This window comes from Astyanax mexicanus, unplaced genomic scaffold (genome assembly GCF_023375975.1).
Source record: "Astyanax mexicanus isolate ESR-SI-001 unplaced genomic scaffold, AstMex3_surface scaffold_31, whole genome shotgun sequence".
Taxonomy (NCBI): domain Eukaryota; kingdom Metazoa; phylum Chordata; class Actinopteri; order Characiformes; family Acestrorhamphidae; genus Astyanax; species Astyanax mexicanus.
Window position 1 is genome coordinate 5,571,649 of NW_026040041.1, and position 26,114 is coordinate 5,597,762.

The 26,114-nt window shown below is 39.6% G+C and overlaps 1 protein-coding gene across 2 annotated transcripts in view; it reads left to right on the forward strand.

Annotated features, from left to right (window-relative positions):
* Nucleotides 1-1,816: 1,816 nt before the first annotated feature.
* The window catches only part of LOC103022712 (oxysterol-binding protein-related protein 10-like), an 85,280-nt gene continuing 60,982 nt past the window's right edge, over nucleotides 1,817-26,114 (forward strand). For both annotated transcript variants that reach the window (XM_049472900.1, XM_049472899.1), the window contains exon 1: nucleotides 1,817-2,384. In XM_049472900.1, coding sequence (XP_049328857.1) covers nucleotides 2,170-2,384 — 215 coding nt within the window. In that variant the 5' untranslated portion in view covers nucleotides 1,817-2,169. The remainder of the gene's footprint in view (nucleotides 2,385-26,114) is intronic.

Sequence of the window (26,114 nt, forward strand, 5' to 3'; positions counted from 1 at the left end):
TGTGATGTGTTTTTGTTGCTTTGTTGTTTTAATGGGGTTTAAATCGGGACTTTGCTTGGATGGAGTTGATCGATTCACTCTTTTTTCATCCTGCCAGGATTGTTCTAAACTTGACAAGTGAAATTTTTCACGGTAATAACTGTCTCTGATGGACCAGGCGGCTGCATCTCCAGCCAACACTTAAACAGATTGGGAGAAGCATTTGCTGTGTTCACGTAGATCCTTCACGCTAACTCTGGATGATGAATGGAAGCTGAAGTTATTCTCTCCAAACTTTCCATTCGGACTATAAAAACTCCTCGGTTTTTTTCAGGGTATTGAGATGCAGGAGCTCAGGATCAGCACTCTGCATCAGGCTCTGCTGTAATGGATCTGAGGATGGATTTTTCAGCCCAATTTAATTCAGTTTTTGGACAGTGGTCTGACTGAAGCTGCAGCTTTACTGTAAATGGCCTCCGAGACCATCATTAAAGAAATATAATATTGTGTCTGTCTGTTTCTGAGGATGGAGTGATAGACGGGCAGACAGACCGAGTTAGTCAGGATGAAGGATGAGGAGCCTGCAGGCCTTTAGTGACTTTATTACTTACTGTGAGACCATGATAATAGAGCCTGAGATTATACTTAGACCAAAGGAGCTGAAAACTCAGTAGAAACTCTGAAATCAGTAGATCAGTCCAAGCCTATATATCCAGAATTATCACAACAGATCCAGCCCATAAACAGATTTATAGAATCAGTAGAGCAGATTCTGACCAGACTCAGTCCATTTACCTCGAACCAGCACAAATGACCCCGCACACAGATCTAGAATCAGCAGAGCGGATTTAGCCATAGATCGTTTGACCTTCTCATAAAACCTTCACTCCATCCATACATTGATACATCCATCTATTGGAAATCTGTCGGTCTGTCCATTCTGCCTTTAGTCCATCCATCCATCGGTCCGTTCATTCGGCCTTCTCATAAAACCTTCAGTCCATCCATCCATCCGTCTGTCCATTTGACCTTCTCATAAAATCTTCAGTCTATCCATCCATCCATTCATACATACATCTGTCCATCCATTTGGCCTGATCTTTATATTAAATTTAATGAAGAATGGACCAATAGAAATGCTGCAAAGTTACTTTGAATAAAATCAGTTTACAGTGATTCCCATTAAAACCAACCTATCCACCTACCTACCTTTAGTCCATCCATCTATCTATTCATCAAACATTGACCGAGCTTGTTGGTTGTCTAGAAGCTGCTCAACCAATTAAACTGAACCAAATGGGTTAGTCTAGTCCAATAGATCTTAGATTTTAGATCAGCAAGTATCTATTAAATGATCTTCAAAGACAATCTGAGACCATCTGAAACCTGTAGGCACTGTAAATCCATGTGCACGTGCCTGTTTTCCACTTTTCTTCATAATGTGAATCTGATAGTTGATCTTTATATTGTATCAGAATTTAATGAAGAATGAAGCACCTACAAGACACTGTAGGAGCACCTAAAGCACCTACAAAATGCTCCTACAGGACACTGAATCATACAGAAGGATCTCTATAGTTAATGTGAAGCTGCTGCTTTAGAGAGACATGCATGCATGCTTTGAAACTCCTCGTATGTGACGTCACAACACGGTAGGAGGATGGAAATGCACGCGCGCGCCACGTAGAAGCCCTCGCGCGGGTTTGGGCTGCGGATAGAGGGTGGATGGTAAAGGGGGGCGCGGGGCGCGCGCTGCGCGTGCCGGGCTGGGCTGGGCTAAGTGGTGGGCGGTGCTTCAGCTTGTTGGAGCTGCTGGAGGGAAGGAGGAGTGTGCGTGTGCGCGCGCCTGTGCGCGTGCGTGTGTCTTCCTAGAGGAGAAGACTCACTCAGCGCGCGCGAGAGAGAGAGACAGAGAGATCCACCCACCGCTGCAGTGTAAACACCCCGCGCTCGTGCCATGCCACTGCCCACCGGAGCACGCGACGCGAGCACGGGCACCACGGGATCAGCGCGAGCGCGGCCGCGGCGCGTATAAGGCCGAGGAGGAGGAGAAAGAACAGGAGGATGGAGGGAGGAGGATCAGACAGATAGAAGCTCTTCTGGACCGGAGATGGGTCCGCTGGTTCCGCTGGTTCTGATGGAACTGACCCACGCCCGCAGATAAAGCCTCGAGTCCTCCGCACGCGCGCCATGGAGAAGACGCTGCACGCGGGCCTGGATAAGGCGAGCTGGGCGCGCAGGACGGGTCGGTCCGCGCAGGGTTCTGCCCCGGGATCCGGGTCCAGCTCCGGCTCCGGTTCCGGCTGCGGTTCTCCGAGCCAGGGCTCGATGGGGAGGCGCAGTAAAGCCCAGCTGGAGGGAGTTCTGAGCAAATACACCAACCTGCTGCAGGGCTGGCAGAACAGGTACAACCAGCACTACCACCTATTATATCATGTTGACCACCTATAATACCATTTAGACCACCTATACCACCATATCAACTCGAACACTTACAACACCAACACTACCACCTATAACACTACCTACAACACTAACCTGCTGCAGGGCTGGCAAAACAGGTACAACCAGCACTACCACCTATTATACCATGTTGGCCACATATAATACCATTTAGACCACCTATACCACCATATCAACTCGAACACTTACAACACCAACACTACCACCTATAACACTACCTACAACACCAACCTTCTGCAGGGCTGGCAGAACAAGTACCAACACCACCTACAACACCAGCACTACGGCCTGTAATACCATATAGACAACCTATAATATCATATAGACCACCTATACCACTTACAACACTTACAACACCAACCTTCTGCAGGGCTGACAGAACAGGTACCACACTTACCACACCACCACTACCACCTAGAACACCAGCAGTACCGCCTATAATGCTATATAGACCTCCTAAATACCATCGTATCACCTAGAACACTTACAACACCAACAGTACCACCTGTAATACCATATAGATTACCTATAATACCATATGGACCAGCTGTAATGCCACCATAACACCAACACTACCACCTATAATACCATATACAATGTCTATATACCACAATACCCCATACCACCACTTATAACTCCAAGACTACCTCCTAGAACACCACATGCAACACATAGAACACCAACAGTACCACATATAACACCAACTAAACTACTTGTAACATTTAAAACACCTATAACACCAACACTACTGCCTATGACACCACTTATAACACCTACAATACAAACAATACCACTTATTACTACCATCTATAACACCACGTAGAACAGCTATAATGCCACCATGCAACCTAGAACACGTACAGCTCCAACACTACTACCTATAACACCATATATAATACATAGAACACCAGCAGTACCACCTATAACACCACCTATAATACCACCAACACCACCTGTAACACCTATAACACTAACACTAACAACTATGACCGTCTTAGTACCACCTATAATACCATTTATAATACCAACACCACCACAATCCCTAACACCAGTACTTGTAAAATGCTTGCTGGTTGCTGCCTCGTGTTTGTCCACACTAAATTTATACTGAAGACACTGCCGTGTTGTAATTTATGAAGAATGTTTTTGGGTCAGATTTCCATCTTATGAGTTTAATCAGTGTGGTCAGTGTGCTGCAGAATTCTGCATTTTTTCAGTTAACACTTTTCCACTGTGCTCTATCTATAGAACACATAAGAATCTCCCACATTTGAAATGATAGTAGCATGTGGCCGAGTAACCTCACACATTTCTCTGCCCTGTGCTCTACTTATGACATGGGTTTATGGTCCAAACACAAAGGTCATTCTGGTTAAAAAAAAACGATGGAGTATTTTTGTGTTCTTAATTTAGTAATAAACACCACTGTGAGCATGTCTAGAAAAGCTCAGATAATACATTTTTGACAATAAACCATAATTTTTGTCATTTTTATCATACCATGGTGACCACAGCTTATCAAATTCCTGGAAGGGAGCATGCTTATGCTGTGCAACAATGACAGTATTTGTCTTCATGAGGAAATGCATTTTTCCATTTTACTTTATACTGTATATAAAGTACCAGTAAAAAAAGTTTATACACAAACCATAATACTCTGTATAGAAGTATTTAGGTGCTCTTATCTGAGGAGCTGTTAACTTGTGGTTTCTGAGGCTGGTAACTCATCCTCACGAACTTATCTTTTCCAACAGAGGAAACTCTTGCTCTTTCTTTCCTGAGGCGGTCCTGATGAGTGCCAGTTTCACCATTATAACATTTTTGATGGTATTTTTTGTGGTTACTGCACTTAAGGATACTTTCAAAGTTCTTGAAATTCTTCATTTGTTTCTTAAAGTCATTTTTGTTCTTTATTTAGTTGAGTATTTCAGTATTTCTTGTTTCTCATAACCTGGATTCGAACATTACTCAAATATTCACTATTCACTGTATACCTGTAACTCTACCTCTTCACTACTTTACTTTAACTGATGCTCTCAAACACTTTATTAAGAGACAAGAAATTCAAGTAATTAACTCTTGATGAGTTCAGCACAGCTGTTAACTGAAAGCCTGAATTCCAGGAGACTCTACCTCATAAAACTGACTAATCTAAGCAAGAGGAGCTACTTTGAAGAATGTCAAATATAAAACATATTCTGGTTTGTTTTAACATTTTTTTGTTTAATAAACAATTACATGTTTTTCTTTATAGTTTGATGACTTTAGTATTAAAATCTACAACACAGAACATTTTAAAATAATGAAAAACACTGAATTTAAGGTTTGTCCACTTGTTTGACTGGTACTGTATATAGTATATGTATACATTGCTGCTTACTGCTAGGCATGTAAATAAGAAAATTAAAACTGAATGTGAAATATGTTTTTTTTTCAAACCTTATTATTTTTTTAACAATAGCATCTTTTTTTGCTTAAATATAAATATCCAGTTTACATTCCAAATCCACTATATTGCACATGAAGCCACAATTAGCACCACTGAATAATTTAAATAGTCTAAATATAAATACTTTTAATATCTTAGCAGACATACCAACAAAACACAGCATTGTTCTGTATCAATTATTTAATCTTTCTACTTATTTTGGCATTTTTGGTCAAATTATTTTAGTCGCTGAATAATGCCTTTAATTCTGTGTTTTTTCATTATTTTTTTGTATTGTAGATTAATACTAAAGTCATTTGAAATTATGTACTGAACAAAACAGTGTTAAACAAACCAGAATATTGATGAATATTCAGTGTGCACCTGTTTAATGCAGTATACAGTGATTAAACACACCCTGTGTGATTATTTGCTTTGTAAGGAAGTTCACATATAAAACATATAAAAAGGGTTAAATTGCGCCTCCACTGAGTTATGCAGTGGAGACACGTTTCCTGTATTATGGCCAGCTGTGCTCTGGCAGTGTGCTGCAGTGTGTTTATGGGGAGTTTTGGCTTCACAATCAGACTGACTGTGAGGATCGGCTCTGGAGTTACAGGTTTAAATAAAGCGTTTTTATGTATTTAAAACATTTCCTGTGCTGATTTATCAATTATTACATTAAAACACCAGCTGTTTCAATATTCCCCCAGAAATCACCGGTATTATCTGGTAATTTATCCTCTTTTCCTGCAGTAACAGGTGTTGGAACATTGCTGTGAGGAGGGTTTGATTGCATTCAGCCTCAAACTCATCCAACCTAGTGCTGGGGGGCGTTACACCCCCCTTACACAAATATATATATTGACATGCCAAAAGTCATGGGACAGCAGTATGTAAACTAATCATAATAACCTGCATAAGTAGTGAGATATTATCTTGAAAGTGAGGTTGAACACTGATTAATCAAATCAAATTAAGTCCAATTTATTTACTGTATTAAAGCGTTTTACAGAAATGCGTTTCAGTATCAACACAGAGAATCAAGATCTGAATATAACTGAAGCAAGAGAGCCAGAAGGTAACATAGACACGGAGGAAACACTAGCTTTGGTTGCGTGTAGTGGGCAGGCTAACATGCTCATGGCAAGTTCACTAGGTATAATGCAGAATAATATCGCCATAAGCTTTCATAAATTACTCTTTTTGAGTTGCATTATTAAATGTGTTATTATTGTTATTACATACAAAATCAGCGTTATGTCATGGTTGTTTGCTAAAATAGACAAAAGTTTACAGATTTTATTTGCTTCTACGTAATGTTTGAAAATATTACATTCTTAAGAAAAATAGCACTGATAATTATTTTGCTGCAGTTGTATATTCTTTTTAAATAAATATGTTTCTGTGTTTTGTCATATCGCCAAGAACATTGTTATGACAAACATACCGTATACTGGTCTCTGAATGGAGAACGAGCTAGTGCTTAGCGTAGTTAGCAGCTAATGCTAATGCTGCTCCAGCAGTGCTAGCTGGGGTTAGCAGCAGGCTACAGGCTGATAATACTCAGCTTTGAAAGGAGAAAGAGCTAGTGCTTAGCGTGGTTAGCGGCTAATGCTAATGCTGCTCCAGCAGTGCTAGCTGAGGTCCGATAATACTCACCTCTGAGTAGCAAAAAAGCTAGCGCTTAGCATGGTTAGCAGCTAATGCTAATGCTGCTCCAGTCTCAGTGCTGGAGAACTAAACTGAAACTCCTGTATAACTCTGTACTTCAGTGGAGTGTCTTTACTGCTCCTTAATACCTGACTGATAGAATTCATACATAAGGAGCACCGGATTATAAGGAGCTCTGATGATTTTTGGGGAAAATAAAGGATTTTAAGTGCATCTTATAGTGTGAAATATATGATACCCTAAAATGTAAATTGTTATATTATTATAGAGCCACGTCATCCACACCTAAAGACAATGCAACACAAAGGTTATGATGGTGACCGGCAGTGTCTGGCTTGAATTGGCTGGTGTCCTATGACATTTGGCATGTATGTCATTGTACTGTGAGTGTAGAACTTAAAACCTGGCTCCTTAAAGTGTCTAAATACTTACGTAAATATGTATAGTTATTGGATACACAGCTCTGTAAAATATTAAGAGGCCACTTCAGTTTCTGAATCAGTTTCTCTGATTTTGCTATTTATAGGTTTATGTTTGAGTAAAATGAACATTGTTGTTTTATTCTATAAACTACAGACAACATTTCTCCCAAATTACAAATAAAAATATTCTCATTTAGAGCATTTATTTACAGAAAATGAGAAATGGCTGAAATAACAAAAAAAAAAAGATGCAGAGCTTTCAGACCTCAAATAATGCAAAGAAAACAAGTTCATATTCATAAAGTTTTAAGAGTTCAGAAATAATCAATATTTGGTGGAATAACTCTGGTTGGTTTTTAATCACATTTTTTTTTCATGCATCTTGGCATCATGTTCTCCTCCACCAGTCTTACACACTGCTTTTGTATAATTTTATGCTGCTTTACTCCTGGCTTGTAATCATCCATCTTCCTCTTGATTATATTCCAGAGGTTTTTTAATTTGGTAAAATCAAAGAAACTCATAATTTTTAAGAGTTTTTAATATTTTTTTCAGAGCTTTATATTGTTTTTCTACACTCAGACTCCTCCAGTTACAGGTCTGTAAGTTATTAGCTGTTTACAGATGCTGGTTTGATGAGGCGTGAACGTCTCCGGACTGTGGTTATGATGTCCGGTGATGCTCCATCAGCTCCCTAATGCAGCCGTTTCCCCTCCGCCCTGATTTAGTGGAGTAAGAGCTGCTCAGCGAGGCTCAGGCTGGCCGACTGACTTGGACGGAGAAGAGCAATCCATTATTATCTCCTGAAAAACTCATCTCACTTTAGCTGTGGGTGTAGGAAAATATCAGGAAGCTTCAGTATTGTGATATTTGTTTTGCGATACTGTAACAATTGTAAAAAAAAAAACTACAGTATTCTAGATTATTTATAATAGTGCATCTCAAAAAATTAGAATCTAATTTAAAAAAGTTGCTTTATTTCAGTAATTCAGTTCACAAAAATGCGAAACTCATATATTAAATAGATGTTTTAAACACACAGAGTCTCTATTTTAAGAATTTATTTCTTTTATTTTTGATGGGTTTCATGGCTTACAGCCAATGAAAACCCAAAAATCAGTGTCTCAGATAACTGTGAGCAGTGTGGGCAGTGTGCCAAGTCCTGCTGGATAATGAAATCCACATCTCTGTAAAAGTTGAGCGAGTGAGTGCTCTATAAATGGGGTGAATGAAGCTAAAAGCTAAAAACTTTAAATAACTAAAAATGAATTACTTGTTTTGAGTATTTGCTTAATTTTAGAAAGTAAAATAATGTATTTTAGTAAAAAAAAGCAAAGAAAGTGTCCCGTATATTTCAGTTTATCCACAGAAAACAGGTTTTACTCTGTAAAGCTCTAGCAGCATTACTGCTACTGTGAGCTGATTGGTTGATTAGTGAGCTGATCCTGAGCTGAGATACAGGTAGAGCATGTTTAAAAGGCTTATAAATTATGAAAAATTATGTCTGTGGTTCTGAAACATTTGATATAGTTCTGTGTTGAGGACATAAATACATATTTCAGTATAAAACTGATCAGACATTTAAAAATTCTGATTTTGCTCAGTTTTGGCTTCATATGAACATGTTCATGTTGGACTCACTTTAAGTGCGTATTCTCCTCTTTAGAGATTCTCTGGTTTGGCATCACTAGTTCTCGCGTGTGTTTAGTTCTGGTGTTTTTTCTGGTGATGTAAAGTGTTTCTGAAGAGCAGCCAGGTGAAAGAATCGTGATCGTAATTTGTGAGCCTGTAATTAATTATCTGAACTCTGTAACGCCAGGTAGTGAGGAGTGACGCAAGCCGAGTAAAATAAGCAAACAGGTTTATTAACAGGCAGTATAACAGAAAACAGTAAAGCCAGGCAAACAAAGATCTCACCGAAAACCAAAGACGTAGTCGAAAGTACAGTCCGAGTTCGTAACCGCGTATCAGTACAACCATGCAATAAATCCAATAAGGGCAAGACAAAAGACATAAACCAATAATCCAAAAAGAGAGTCGTAACCATAAAGCCAAAACGAGAAACAATAGGATAACGCTTAGTATGCAACATAAGTTAACAATACCTCGCGGTGTTTGTTTACATACTGCAGACTTAAATACCGGAGCTAGATGGGTATGAACCGGAACTAACTCAGAACACCGGTGAATCAGAGCGTCGGAGCGAAATGTGATTGGGTGAAGTAGAACGGATACTGTTGGTGTCATAATCAACAGGATTCTGGGAAATGGAGTCCGGTAATGTGGAAGGAGAACGAGGCGGCGTGACAAACTCTAGACTAATTTATTATTTATTTATTATTTTTTATTATTTTTAACATGAAAAATCGAATTGTTATATGGATTTGTGGAATAAGGAGATGGACAGCACGCATGTATTAACATTTAAAGTAATCTCGTGTAGTCTATGTCATTACTTATTTATTTATTATTTTTATTTATTTGTAGTTTTATTTGTCTTTTTTTTCTCTTATATAATTATCTGTTTGTGAGAAAACCCTCTTGTCTGAGTTCTAGTGCTGAATACTGAATATTTTTACCGTATTCAGAAAGTCGGCAGTTGGCAGAGTCACAGTAAGGTGTTTTTGAGCATTAAAAAAAAGCAGTATATGGTTATTTATCTAAATTTTAGTATAATGTAAATATTGATGTACAGTAGTATAATAATAGGCTGTCATATTGCTTTGTGGAATAATGAGATGCATAGCACTTATGTATTTGTGTTTACAATAATGTTGTATAGCTTGTATTTTATTATTTATTTATTTATTTTTATTTAATACGAATATTTCCGTTATTGTTTAAGTTTTCCCCGTTATAATGATCTATTTATCAGAAAATCCCCGTGTCTGAGTTCCAATGAATCAGTCATGTAGTGTGAAAGGCTGTAAACTCAATGAAGGCAGGCTGAGACACACAATCACATTCATGCCTGGTTTAAACAGCAAACCGACCAGTCTGGCTCCACCTCTGGTCTCTATTTCATTGATTCTGGTTGCAAATTCATCAATATTGGCTTCATTTCTATGTAGAAATTCAACAAACAGAACTGCAATGTCTTTATTTTCCACAGTTATGTATTGGTTTAATCATGCAGTTAGCTTCATGCTAGCTAATTAGCTCCTGTAAGTGATTGGTGGACCACCTGCCCGAGGTCTGCTGGATATATGTGTATATGTTTGTTGGCCCAACATGCCGAGATTACCTGTGCTTCAGTGAGCTGGACTCATGCCATGGCTGGAGGAAGTGGAGATTGTGGTGTTAGCATGAGCGCTGTGCTAACAGTGAGATCAGGCTAAAATCTTTTCTGCTCTGTAAATTCGCTGGGATTCGCTTTCCCTGCCTTTTGTTTCCTTTTCTCCTGGGCTGAAGAAACAGGAAGCCAACCCGCTGACCCCATAACAGAGCTGCTCAGCCAGACGCGAGTGTGTGTGTGAGTGTGTGTAAGAGCAGCCGCGAGTGTGTGTGTGTGAGCAGAACGCACTCACAGAAATCCGTGTCCTTGGGCTAGCGCTGTTATTAGCGTAGCGTGGCCCAGTTCCTCCTGCCTCTGCTGTTCTGCTGGCGTGAATACTACTACTGCTCTCCCCGTGGGGAGGTGAGGGTGGTTCTGGTAGATGTTCTGGAGAAGGTTTCCTCAGACAAGCTCTGGAACATTGATTAACCACGCCCACAAATTTGAATAAGGCCACGGTTCAATTCCCAGCCTGGGCATTTAAACTCAAACTACTCTGCATTAATTAACTACCAAAGAGTCCTTGGCTAAGACACCTAATTCTGCGCATCATCCAAGGTGGAAGCTATGGTGATGCTAAGTTGTTGGTAGGTGGTTGCTAAGGTGTTGCTAGGTCTTTGCTAAGGTGTTGCTTGATAGTAAAATACAAATATGTTTGGTCAGTAGAGTGGTGTCCCCCAAACTATATAACCAGTATGGTTGTTGCTAAGTGGTAGATAATCTATCCAAGGTTGTAGGTATGGGGATGCTAAGCTGTTGCTGTTTGGTTGCTAAGGTGTTGCTAGGTGGTTGCTAAGGTGTTGCTTTATGGTGTAATACAAATATGTTTGGTCAATAGAGCAGTGTCCACCAAACTTTTGACCAGTAGCTGGTTCTATGATCTTGCTAAATTTGGTCTTTATAGCTTAATAGCTATTGTGATGCTAGGTGGTTTCTAGGTGGTTGCTGTTGTGTTGCTATGCGATTGCTGTTGTGTTGCTATGATGTGCCTGGTTGTTGCTATGGTGTTGCTAAGTGGTAGCTAACGTGTACAAGGTGGTTCTTAATGTGTTGCGATAGTATGCCTGGTTGTTGCTATGGTGTAGACTAAGTGGTAGCTAATGTGTCCAAGGTGGATTCTATGGTGTTGCTAAGTTGTTGCTTGATGGTGAAATACGAATATGTTTTTTTTCAAACGAGCAGTGTTGAGTATAGAGCCCCAAACTTTTGACCAGTAGCTGGTTCTATGCCCTTATAGACCAAATTTGGTCTATATAGCTTTATAGCAATGGTGAGGCTAAGTTGTAAATAAGTGGTTGCTAAGGTGTTGCTATATGGTTGGTATGATTTAGCTATGATGTGCCTGGTTGTTGCTATGGTGTTGCTAAGTGGTAGCTAACATGTCCAAGGTGGTTGTTATTGTGTCGCTATGGATTGCTTGGATGTAGGGTGACCAGATGTCCCGCTTTGTGCGGGACAGTCACGCAATTTCATTACTTTTCATGCGTCCCGCAAATTGAGACGCTGTCCCGCATTAGTGGCAATCAGACTCCAGTTTTAAAATGCGTGTTTTGTAATCTGGCATTTATTAAACGGCTGTGTGGGGAAAGCAGTGAAGGCTGTCAGCAGGGGGCGTGCTGCCCTGTTTTCTCTCTTTTTTTCCAAAACGCGATAAACGCCAGTCTTGTTTTCCCGCAGAACGCCACATCTCCACTCATCCAATCACAGGGCAGCATTCCACGAGCTATCTTATGTAAACACGGGCGCTGTTGAGCGTGCCGGTATTTCGTGTAGCCTACTTTCAGTTTCGTTTTTCACTCTCAAAGTCCGCGAAAATGAGCGGTTTTGATGGTATAGAGGAGCCTGTTCGTGAAGCAGTTATTGAAAAAAAAGAGAAAGCCATCAAAAGAGTCTCCTGTACGAGAAAAGGTAAAGAAAATGAGGCATTCAGGAGGGGGGAAATGCCCGCTGTCATCTGCAGTTCACACAAACACACACACACACACACACACTATACTACACCACACTACACTACACTACACTACACTACAGCACATTAATGTAACGTGATTTTGGGGATTTTATAGTGTTAATGTCTTGTTCATTAATGAAATTTTGCACTTTTTTGAAAAGAAATGTTTTAAAATTTGTGTTTTTAGGCCCAATGGTTAAACTATTATATTCAGATGTACAATTTACTGTTATTTAGTATTGTATTTTGCACATAATTAGTAAAATATATATATATTGATGCCAAAGGATATATAAGACATTTTGAAAAAAAAAAACTTGGCATGGATTTATTGCGTTTTGCGAAAAAACGAATTATTTTTCAAAATAAATCTTTAAATATTAAAATCTTGATTTGATTTTTTTGTGTTATTTTAACCTTAGTATGGTATTTGATAGTTTGAAACAGAAAACGGTGTTTTCAGCCTACCACTTTCTTGCTAAAGAAAACCCTTTTTTACTCAAATTGATAAAAATGGATTTATAGCGTTTTGGAACCAAACTCTTCATATATATATATATATATATATATATATATATATATATATATATATATATATATATATATATTTATATATATATATATATATATATATATATATATATATATATATATATATATATAATATATATATACACACATACATACATACATATAGGCTACACACATTTTTTATTTGTTTCGACTGCCTCGATGCATTGGTGTCCCACATTGTCCCACACAAAAATAGTCTTTGTCCCACATCTGTTGAATTGGAATCTGGTCACCCTACTTGGATGTTGCTATGGTGTTGCTAAGTGGTAGCTAACGTGTCCCAGGGGGTTCTTATTGTGTTGCTATTGTATGATTGGTTGTGGCTATGGTATTGCTAAGTGGTAGCTAACATGTCCAAGGTGATTGCTATGGTGTTGTTAGGATATGACTGGTTGTTGTATTGGTTTTGCTAAGTTGTAGCTCATGTGTCCAAGGTAGTAGCTACGGTGATGCTAAGGTGTTGCTTGACACTGAAATACAAAAATATTTGGTCAATAGTGCAGTTGTCCCCCAAACTTTTTAACCAATACCTTGTCAAATTTGATCTTTGTAGCTTTATAGCTATGGTGATGCTAAGTGGTTTCTAGGTGGTTGCTAAGGGGTTGCTAAGTGGTAGCTAACATGTCCAAGGTGGTTCTTATTGTGTTATGGTATGGTATGCTACGATATAATTGGTTGTTTCTGTGGTGTCGCTAAGTGATCGCTAATGTGTCCAAGATGGTAGATATGGTGATTCTAGGTGGTTACTAAGGTGGTCAATAGAGCAGTGTGACCTTGCTGAATTCGGTCTTTATAGCTTGAAAACGTGTACACTCATGTTAAGTAGTTAGTTTTGTCTGTAGTCTACAGCAGAGCGCTCGTTCTCCTCAGACAGAACCAGAACCAGAACCAGAACACTGAAGCAGAAGACTGAGCCGGACTGTGAGACGGGTCGACACTTAAACCAGAAACCCGAGACACAGATCAGCTCTGACGGCTCTGCCCTTACTGAGAGCTCCTGTCATCAGAACTGACTGACTGGATGTGTTAAGAGGAAGTGTGAGAGTGTGTGTGTGTTAGTGTTTGTGATGTGTGTGTGTGTGTGTGTGTGTGTTGTTTCTGAGAAGCTTGATGGAGTAACTAGATGCACCTCTTGCTTAAAGGAAAAGTAGTTTGCTAAATTCAGATTTACACAATTTCCTCTTTTTATAGGTTTATAGTGGCTGTTAAACCAACCAAAATACTCTGTGAAGAAGCTTTTAGATGCTCTTATCTGGGGAGCTGTTTGTTAACTTGTGGTTTCTTTGAATAACACTTTCTTTGAATGTCATCTTTATAAGACTCTATAGACATACTCATAACGCATTATAATGCATTCATAAGGCATTATAAACATGACTATATATATTTATAAAAATTTATAATTCATTATAGCCATGTTTATTATGCATCATGAACTGTGATTATAATGCATTAATAGCTGTGTTTATAACATGTTATACATCAATACCAAAAAACTCAGTCCCTATAATATTAATTATAGTCAATTATAATGTATTATAACAGGTCTTTGTGCGCTCTAAGTAAAGTGCCAGACTTTCATTGTAGGACTAGATTATTAATAATAGAGACATACTATTTTAACATATATATTATAAGCACAGCTTATAATGTATTATAATCACAGGTCATAAGGCTCAACAAACATGGCTATAATGGGTTATGCGTTTTTATAAACATTTATAGCCATGTTTATAATGCCTTATGAATGCATATTGATATGTTGTGAATGTGGTTATAGCATCTAATAAAGATGACATTCATAGAAAGTGTTACCACTTATTCTGTACAACAGAGGATACTCTTGCTCTTTCTTTTCTGGGGCGGACCTGATGAGTGGCAGTTTCACCATCATAACATTTTTGATGGTCTAAATTCTTGAAATTCTTCTTTTCGGATTGACTGACCTTCATTTCTTTTTAAAGTATTTTTTTCTTTACTTAATTATTGATGTAAATGTAAAGTCTGGGTTTGTGCTGTTGTGTGTGCATATGTGCGTATGTAATAAGCGGGGGTGTACACACAGTGCCAGGTCTATAAAAGCTGTGGATGGTAAAATAAGTACATTTTCAGTTAGAGTGTTAAAATGAGTGGCTCGTTTCTTTATTTCACGCCAGCAGATCATCAGCGCTGGCAGATTGCTTCAGACGGAGCTCCTGAACTGGAAAATCCGATCAGACTGAGGGTAAATTAGTTGGAAGTGGTGAACTGGGTGAAAATCGGTGTGAAATCTGATCTAATCTGATTCTCTCTGCTGTTTAAACAGAGCATCTGTGTGACACACAGCTGCCGGGTGGGATGTGTCACTATGGCTTCATCACAGGTTGCTATTGGGGTCCATTGAGGCATTATAAGCTAAGCTCAGGGGTCGTAATGACCTTATAAGGCATTATAATGCCTTATAAGGTCATTACGACCCCTGAGCTTAGAGTCCAGGGGCACTCAGGGCTGGTTACCTGAGGTGATGGCTTGATCACATCAGGAGTTAGATATTGAAGGATGTAGCTGCATCATGATATTATTTATTGACAGAATTGTAATGATCAGAATCATTTGTCTAAATTTACTTCATTGCCACAGTTTACTGTACCAGACTGAATCCAAACCAATGTAACCCAAGCCAAAACAATCCAAGCCAAATGAATGTAACCAAATACAATCCAATCCAAACCAAACCAACCCAACCCAAACTATTCCAATCCAACCCAAACCAATCCAACATAAACCAAACCAATCTAACCCAACCTCAGTCATCCTACCCAAACCAATGTAATTTAACCCAACCCAATTCAACTTAACCTAAACCAAACCAATCCAGTCCAAACCATACCAACCCAAACCAAACCAATCCAACCCAAAACAAACCAATTTAACCCAACCCAACCTAGTACAACCCAACCCAAACCAAACCATGCCAAGGGGGGAAACACTCTAAGTTAACAAACCTGATCCAACCAACCAACCTGATCTATCCCAAACCAAACCAAACCAGTTCAACTCAACCCAACCCACACTAAACCAAACCAAACTAACCAAACCCAACCCAACTCAAACCAAGCCAAGGGGGGAAACACTCTAAGTTAACAAACCTGATCAAACCAACCAACCTGATTCAACATAAACTAATTCAACCCAATCCAAACCAAGCCAAAGGGAAACACTCTAAAATGGCATGCCTAATCCAAACAACCAACCTGATGCCCAATCCAAACCAAGCCAATTCAACCAAATCAATCCAACCCAAACTAATTTAACCTAACACAAACCAAACCAATTTAACCAAACTCAACCTAGAACAATCCAGACCAAACCAACCTAGAACAATCCAACCCAAACCAAACCAGTTCAACCCAACCCAACCTAGAACAATCCAACCCAACCAAAACCAAACACTGCTAGTTAACAAAACCATTAACGAATTTTGCCCTGACCTAATCAGAATATATACAGTGAGTTTAAAATTTCCTCATACGGGAAGATATTAATGGTTAAAAGTAAATCCCAGTGTTTTTATTTGGAATCTAAAGTGCTTCATCTTTTGTATTGATAATATAACAGTTTAAATCATGTTAAATTATGTTTAACAGTGAATCAGGGCAGAGTAAAGATGCTTTATTTCAGGATCATCCTCTTCCTCCTCTTCCTCTGTGTTTACTCTCTCCGCCGCTGTTCAACTCGTTTCTGACCTCAGGTTGTGTTTCTGCCTCTTAACGGAGAGCCAGACTGAAGCCGTCTGTCTGAAACCTGATAAACCAAATGTCTGTCTGCAGTACTGACCCACTCTGCTTTTATACTGCTGTATAGGCTGAATGGGAGGGGTTAAACTGCTATATGGACTGAAAGGGAGGGGTTAAACTGCTGTATAGGCTGAATGGGAGGGGTTAAGCTGCTATATGGACTGAATGGGAGGGGTTAAACTGCTGTATAGGCTGAATGGGAGGGGTTAAACTGCTATATGGACTGAATGGGAGGGGTTAAACTGCTGTATAGGCTGAATGGGAGGGGTTAAACTGCTGTATAGGCTGAATGGGAGGGGTTAAACTGCTGTATAGTCTGAATGGGAGGGGTTAAACTGCTGTATAGTCTGAATGGGAGGGGTTAAACTGCTGTATAGGCTGAATGGGAGGGGTTAAACTGCTATATGGACTGAATGGGAGGGGTTAAGCTGCTGTATAGGCTGAATGGGAGGGGTTAAACTGCTGTATAGGTTGAATGGGAGGGGCTAAACTGCTGTATAGGCTGAATGGGAGGGGTTAAACTGCTGTATAGTCTGAATGGGAGGGGTTAAACTGCTGTATAGGCTAAATGGGAGCGGCTAAACTGATGTATAGGCTAAATGGGAGGGGTTAAACTGCTGTATAGGCTAAATGGGAGGGGTTAAACTGCTGTATAGGCTAAATGGGAGGGGTTAAACTGCTGTATAGGCTAAATGGGAGGGGCTAAACTGCTGTATAGGTTGAATGGGAGGGGTTAAACTGCTGTATAGGCTGAATGGGAGGGGCTAAACTGCTGTATAGGCTGAATGGGAGGGGCTAAACTGCTGTATAGGCTGAATGGGAGGGGCTAAACTGCTGTATAGGTTTAATTGATGGTTTTAAACTGTGCTGAATTGGTGGTCTAAACTGCTGTGAAATATGTTTATAATGTTAATTATGAATGAGATAGTGGAATATTTTCAGCGCTGTGTTTTATCTGTTGCTGATTAATGCGTGTCTGTAATCTGGGCTGATTTTATCAGTGGAGTGGAGTATTGATTGGACCTATTAGTGTTATTAGATTGTTTGTCTCAGCAGAGCAGAGGAAGATCAGTCTGTCTGATCAGTTCTCAGATCAGCTCTTCCTCGTTCCTCTGCTGTTTATTATGTTTTAGTAGGACGTCTGGGTCTAAAGTACACTGGAAACGTCTCAAAGTTAAATATTCACCTTTTGCCCATTTATTGGGGCAGACAGTCGTTACTCAGAGTGGGTGAGATGTTTGTGTTCTTGTGTAATGCAGGAGGACTGATCGGGCGTGTTCCAATTCGCCCTTACAGTCTCTTTTTCTTCTCCTCTTTAAAAAAAAAACTTTTTATCAGTATTAACCAAAAATATTTCAGGTTTATCCAACATATTTAACCAAAGTTTGGATGATAAGTCAGCATTTTCCACTTTCTAATGCTGCCATTCCTTCTCACAACATTTAAAAAGATGTTTTAGCACTGATAATACCAATTAATGAAGAGTTTCAGGTGATATATTTTAGCATTAGTTTTGCTTTGTTTTTGATGTGGTCTTGAATGCAACATATGTTGCTCTGAGATTTCGAAGGTGTTCTTTTAAGATTATCTTTTTGTCCTTGATCAAGACCTCATGGCATCAATTTCTTACGAAAAAGATCATGAATACTGATTGGTCTGAACACAATACACTGTATTTCCATTGTGTGATGGTCCATTAGAGTTCAGTAGAGAAGTGGATGCTGCTCTAATAAGGCCAATTCTTATATTATACTCAGCAACCAGGGTGTTGGAACAAGCAGCTCAAGCCGATTCCTATATTATACTTGGCAACCCGGGTGTTGACACAAGCGACACAGATCAATTCCCATACTATACTCAACAACCTGGGTGTTGGCACAAGTGACTCAGGTCAATTCCCATATTATACTTGGCAACTGGGGTGTTGACACAAGCGACACAGGTCAGTTCCCATATTATACTTGGCAACCAGGGTGTTGGAACAAGTGCCTCAGGTCAATTCCAATACTATACTCAGCAACCGGGGTGTTGGAACAAGTGACTTAGGTCAGTTCCCATATTATACTTGGCAACCAGGGTGTTGGAACAAGTGCCTCAGGTCAATTCTCATATTATACTCAGCAACCGGGGTGTTGGCACAAGCGACACAGGTCAATTCCCAACAAGCAGCTCAATTCGATTCCTATATACTTGGCAACCGGGGTGTTGGCATCTAATATTAAGTGGATTATTTAACTTCGTTTAATAGTGAGATGTTAAATTGTATATGACTGAGATAATAAGACGGCTGTATCTATATATTAATCTCTGCAGCTCCAGTGACTGATTACACTTCGAGTTAGAGCTGGAGAGAATTGGGACACAGCCCTGTGCTTATCTAACTCTCTGAGATCCCTGCACCTGTATCCACACAGAAGCCCTACTTTCCAGCTGCAGATTCACATGACTATTAATGGTTTACTATAAACAGAGCTTTAAAAGTTTTAGTCCCCTGAGAAAATCTGAATGAAAATGGCTTGTTTAGATCTCTCCTCATGGAGTCTAGTATTATTTATACTTCTCATATCAGCAGCTGGTTTGGTAAATCAGAGCTTAATGATGAAATGATGGAGCTCCATTCAGTACTGTGTGGGAGTTGGGGATGAGTTGGAGTTTACCATCCATCATCCTGATTTTACTCTAAATCTGCTTTGTGGCTGAATGCAGTCATATCCAAATATAGTAGAAAGTCTTTTCTGGACAATAGAGAAAGTTACACCAACAAAAGCAGATTAAACACTTTTTAATAGCCTTGTTTTCAGAAGAAGCTATCCAGGTAACATGAAAAATTGACCCAAGCTGACATAATGTATGGCTGAATGTGTTTTATACCTGGCAACCAGAGTGATGGCAAAAGTGTTGTGGCCCAATTCCTATGTTATACTCTGCAGCAGTGGTTCAGGCTCAGGTGGATTCCCATAGTAAACTCACTAAGCGGGATGTTGGCATATGAGGCTCAGGCCAATTCCCATAGTATACTCAGCAACTGGAGTGTTGGCAAAAGTTTTGCGGGGTGATTACCATACAGTATTATACTCGGCAACCGGGGTGTTGGCAGTTGCGGCTTGTGCCGATTCCCATAGTATACTTAGCAACCGGGGTGTTGGCACAAGCAGCTTGGGCCAGTTCCCATACTATACTCAGCAACCTGGTTGTTGGTACAAGTGGCTCAGGCCGATTCCTATATTACACTTTGCAACCGGGTGTTGGCACATGAGGCTTGGGTGGATTTCTTTATTAAACTCAGCAACCAGGTTGTTGGGCAGATGCGACTTGTGCTGATTCCCATATTATACTCTACAACCAGGGCCTTGGCATATGTGTCTAAAATCTATTCCCATATTATACTGGCAGATGCGGCTTGTGCCGATTCCCATATCATACTTGGCAACAGGGGTGTAGGCACATGAGCCTGAAGCCGATTCTGATATTTTATTCTCTGAACCCGGGTATTGGCATATGTGGCTCTGGCCAATTTCCATATTACACACTGCAACTGGGTATAGGCACATGTGGCTCAGGCTGATTCCTACATTATACTCAGGAACCAGGGTGTTGGCATATGTGGCTCTGGCCGATTTACATATTATACTTGGCAACAGAGGGTGTTGACCCATGTGACTCAGATTGATTCCCATAGTATACTCATCAACCGGGGTGATGCACATGTGGCTCAGATCGATTCCCATACTGTAAAAAGCAGTCGGGGCATTGGCACATAAGGCTCGGGTCGATACCTATATTATACTCAGCAACCAGGGTGATGGCATACTGTATATCTAAGGCCAATCCCCATATTATACTCTGCAACTGGGATGTTGGCACATGTAGATTCCCATATTAAACTGTGCCAAACATTTGTGCTAGAATCTGAACTAGATTTAACCCAGATTTGGGCCAGATTTAGTGAAATTTAGCCCAGAAACTGGGTGTGAATGAGTTAAGTGTCCTATTACTTTTCTTCATATAGTGTTTCATCCTTTAAATTCTTATTTTTGTGCTCTTTAGTCGTTGTATTTCATTCTGCTCAGTCTGCTCAGTGGTAAGCTAATGCTAACGCTAGCGTTGTCTGTTGAGAGTCAGTAGTTAGACTCTACAGGGGGCGCGGAGCCGGTGGGCGTCAGACGGAGTGTAATACAGCAGTCTGTTGGGATTTGGACGCTGCGGTTGTGTGATGTAAACACAAGATGGATGGTTTGACTCTCTGAGTCTGGGTTTGTGAATAATGAAGCTAACGAAGCTGAAGCAGGAGAGAGAGCAGACGCCGGGGCTCTGAGCGGGGGTGGGCGGGGTCTGGGGGGATGGAGCTGTTATCTGGGTTATTTTCAGACTCTCAGACGGTGTTGATGTTCTCTTTGTTGGGAGGTTTTTGTGTGTGAGTCATTATTTTAGTGCGGGTTTTCAGGCTGGGAGGTGGGCAGGGAAGCGTGGGCATTCACACTGTCAAAACTTCAGCTCCATCTCAAACAGTGACAGTCTGAACCGTGAAGAGCAGACAAACTTCCTGCTAGAACATTCTCAGTGTCATTCTCGGTTTTAGCGCAACTCAGGCCTTATAGTTAGAGGTGGGCGATATGGCCCTAAAATAATATCACAATATTTCATGGTATTTTTGCGATAACTATACTCTTGGCGATATGACAAAACACTAAATTATCAGGAAAAAATATATATATTATTGCATATGATATGATATGGCACACCCCTAATAATGCACTCCTAATATCTCCATGTATCCATGATACTGGACAGATATAATCTGTCTCTAGTAGATATTTAATAGGAAATGAGAACAGTGTGAATTTTTCTTTTTGCTAAAAACAGTAAAAAAGTAGAACCCTGATGTGATAATTAGGGGTGGGTGATATGGTACCATATTTCAGGGTATAATATTGTATACAATTTTCAAAAATGTTGGTGATATTGCGTACAATACGATATGGCACACTCTACTTATAATATAAGTATAATATAACATACATTTCTCTGTGTACAAAAAAAATGCAAAAACGGTCATATATAATGCCTATATTAGCGTGCCAACCCAGTAGGGGCGCTAACATCTAATTACATTTTTGGCCTAGCTCTTTTTTGTTTCGCTAGCCCTTGTTTTTGAGTGTAAGTATTTGGAAACCCTTCAAAAACCCGATACAGAAATAGAGTTATAGCAGTGGAGCGCTAAAGTTCAGCAACCTACCTGCTGCTGATTCACTAGTTAACTTTAGGGCTTATTTTAATACTTTTTGTCTTTAGAATGGGGGCAGGTATTGCAGAAATTAATGATTATTGCCAATTCCTAAATTACTCTCTGGTGGAGAGCTAAAATTAGCTTTTATTAGCTTTAATTTTATTTTATTTTCCCATTCCACCCTAAATACTGCAGCCTCTGCCGTCTATTGCACCATTTAAGGTGGAACATGAAAGTTAGCTAGCTTCCAAAGTAGCTACTGAGACAAGCTACTAGCAATTTTTAACATTTTTGAAAATGACCATAAAACTGAACAAAGTGAAACTACATGGTAATATAGTGGGATATTGTAAATTTGTCATGCTACCTCTCCATCAGCAGCCGGAGTCTGAGAGAGAGAGAGAGAGAGAGAGAGAGAGTACAGTAGGTCATGCTATTTCTCCATCAGCAGCTAGAGTCTGAGAGAGAGAGAGAGAGAGTACAGTAGATCATGCTGTTTCTCCATCAGCAGCCGGAGTCTGAGAGAGAGAGAGAGAGAGAGAGAGTACAGTAGATCATGCTATTTCTCCATCAGCAACCGGAGTCTGAGAGAGAGAGAGAGAGAGAGTACAGTAGATCATGCTATTTCTCCATCAGCAGCTGGAGTCTGAGAGAGAGAGAGAGAGAGAGTACAGTAGATCATGCTGTTTCTCCATCAGCAGCTGGAGTCTGAGAGAGAGAGAGAGAGAGAGAGAGAGAGAGAGTACAGTAGATCATGCTATTTCTCCATCAGCAGCCGGAGTCTGAGAGAGAGAGAGAGAGAGAGAGTACAGTAGATCATGCTATTTCTCCATCAGCAGCTGGAGTCTGAGAGAGAGAGTAGAATTTTAACTCAGCAGGGTCAGGGCTGTTGGTACAGTGTTTTACCTTCAGCCGGCTCTGATAATGTATTCACCGCTACTCATTAGCATGGTGCGTTGTTGTGTCAGCTCTTTAATGAGGCTTAAAGTAGCAGCTTGACAGAAAATGCTAATGTGGCTAATGGACGCTACTAGTCACCCATTATAGACTGTAATGCAGTGTGTAATTACCATAGTGGCTGTTCTGTTCTGTTGTTATTCTATATTTATTAATATATAAATGTATACCTGGTTTAATAAGACATTTCTGATGGTGTATGATGACCAAACTGAACTGCTTGAATTTTTACACCAGGAGTAAAGCAGCATAAAGTTATTCAAAAGCAGTGTGTAAGACTGGTGGAGGAGAACATGATGCCAAGATGCATTATAAAAAATATTGTGATTAAAAACCAGGATTATTCCACCAAATATTGATTTCTGAACTCTTAAAACTTTATGAATATGAACTTGTTGTTTTCTTTGCATTATTTGAGGTCTAAAAGCTCTGCATCTTTTTTTGTTATTTCAGTCATTTCTCATTTTCTGTAAATAAATGCTCTAAATGAAAATATTTTTATTTAGAATTTGGGAGAAATGTTGTCTGTAGTTTATAGAATAAAACAACAATGTTCATTTTACTCAAATATAAACCTATAAATAACAAAACATTTTTCCAGAGCTATATATTATGTTTTATTATTTTTGGGATTCCCAATGTCTCCCCAATGTAATTCCAATGTCTCAATATTAATCATAAGTAACATTTAATTTATTTAGCAAAAGGAAATTGCATTATTATTGAAATTAATTAAAATTATATAGTACCAGTCAGTAGTTTCTGAGGCTGGTAATTCTGATGAACTTGTCCTGTGCAACAGAGGAAACACTTGCTTTTCCTTTCCTGATGAGTGCCAGTTTCACCATCATAATGTTTTTGATGGACTTTTTGTGACTGCACTTGAGAATACTTTTAAAGTTATCAAAATTGACTTTTGGATTGTCCGATCTCGCTCTTTCTTTCAAGAGGTAATCCTGATGAGTGCCAGTTTCGTCATTGTTTCGTTTCAGAAACAAAAGGGTGTCTTGAGCCTTTGACTCACTCAATATGACACCAAATGTGTTCAGGTGTTTGTAGGAATTACAACTCAATAGGTATGGAAATCTTTTGGAATGTGAATTCCTGATGAATGCCAGTTTCACCATCATAACGTTTTTGGATGGTCTTTTTTTCTGACTGCCTTTGAGGATACTTTCAAAGTTCTTTAAAATTCTTCCTTTTGGATTGAATGACCTCCATTTCTTAAACTTATTTTTTGATTATTTTCTTAACTTTTCATAGCGTTAGCGTCAGTGCTGGAGTGATTTTGGGGTCTGGCTGCAGTAGCAGTTTCTGAGCTGTGTTTTCTGTAGGGAAAAGTGTTTGAGTTGAAAGCAGGTTATTTATGGGTGTTAGAGGAGTGAGAGGCGTGGGATTCATGGTGTCAGAATGACGTTTTCTCAGACTCCCGCTCTGATTACCTGCCTGACTGAAGTGTTGCTGCTGCTGGAAATACAGCCTGAAACAGATAAAACAACAACAACAAATTAAGCCAATAATCTTAGAAGTGTTTTAAAGCTCATGTTTGGATAAACTTTCAACTACAGTGGAGGAAATAACAACCCTGTGTTTTATCCACCTGTTTTACATTTACATTTACGGTATTTAGCAGACTCCCTTATCCACAGCGACTTACAACTGCATGTTGTTTACTTCAAAATATCCATAGCTAGATATTTTTACACTAATAACAGTCTTTGCAATGTTATATGTTACTTTACAACATGTGTAATAATGCCCTGCTAAGTGCAGTTCAGCTACTGACCCAGTCTTAGAGTCTCTGTAAAACACCAAATCCACCGGAGATCCTATTTAAACCTGTAGTTACACACAGAGGTGGGTAATCCAGGTCCAGAAAGTTAATTAGTGTAAACAGAACTGTTCTAAACATCTAAACTCCTACATATCTCTATTGTACTTGGCTGCTGGTGTTTTTCCTCCATAGACTAATTCTAACCCATTTGTTTCTTAGCTCTGAATTACTGGGTAAAGTATATAAACACTGATGTGTTATTCGCACAAATAACACAGGAATGAACTGCATGCTGTTTTTAGCTCTGTTATTTAGCTCCTATCTGACGAGAGGGTGTCGCCGCCCTGCTTCAGCTCTGCCTGTGGGCGGTCCCGAGCCGAGGTGGGCAGGGTCATGAATACTAATTTACGGGTTGATGTAGATACGGTGCTTTTCCTGATCGACTCGTTTTTCTGAATATTTCTTTTACTAGCTGCTGCAGACAATGAGGAAGAGGTTGAGGAAGAGTTTCATGTGCAGCATCATAAACAACTCAGAGAGACCCACTGTATTTCACAGACAACAAGAACAAGAGGATTTTAGTGGAAGGAGAACTTTAGGATTAGTTTAGGAACTCGTTGAAAGTCTTCAGTCGGCGTTTGAAGACTGCGAGTGACTCTGCTGTTCTGATACCCAGTGGAAGTTCGTTTCACCACCTTGGTCTTCGGATGTCATACAGGAAAAATCTGTTGACCAAGTCAGATTTGGAACATTGGTCATCCATTACTACACCAAATCCATCCTAACAACATCATGCTTCTCCTTCTGGCAATCTGATGGACGAGTCTGTGATTGGTTGTTGCCAGGAGAATGGTACTTTTCTGACTGCATTCTCCCAAGTATATAAAGTTTGGTAGAGGGGGGATCATTATAATTATTAGGGTTTGGGGCTGTTTTTTTTCAGGAGTTGGGTTTGGATCCTTAGTTCTACTAAAATAAACCAAATATTGTATTGAAATTGGACAATTTCAAGCTCAAGCACATACCTTTCTGTTCTACAGACCTCCAAACTTCCTGTAGCTTCAGATTAGATCAAGAACAGTGGAGCATAGAGAAACTCATGGAATGGAGAGAGTTTAAATGAATGAGCAGCTCAATTCAATCCAAACCTCACTAAACATCAGCAAACACAATAAAAATGCAATGCAAAACATCAAATGCAGTTGTGTTAAGAGCATCACCAATGGACTCTAGAGATGAATCATGCTTCTCCTTCTGGAAATCTGATGGACAAGTCTGTGATTGGTTGTTGCCAGGAGAATGCTACTTCTCTGACTACATTGTCCCAAGAGTAAAACGTTTGGTAGAGGGGGGATCATTATAATTATTATGGAATGGGGCTGTTTTTTTAGGAGTTGGGTTTGGACGCTTAGTTCTACTAAAATAAACTCTTAATGTTTCAGCAAACGAATAAATTTTGGACAAATTCAAGCTCAAGTTTGGGGACGACCACTTCCTGTTTACAGACCTCCAAACTGCATGTAGCTTTAGATTACATCAGAAAGAGTAGAGAGTAGAGAGACTCATGGAATAGAGAGAGTTTACATGAATGAGCAGCTCAAATCCATCCAAACATC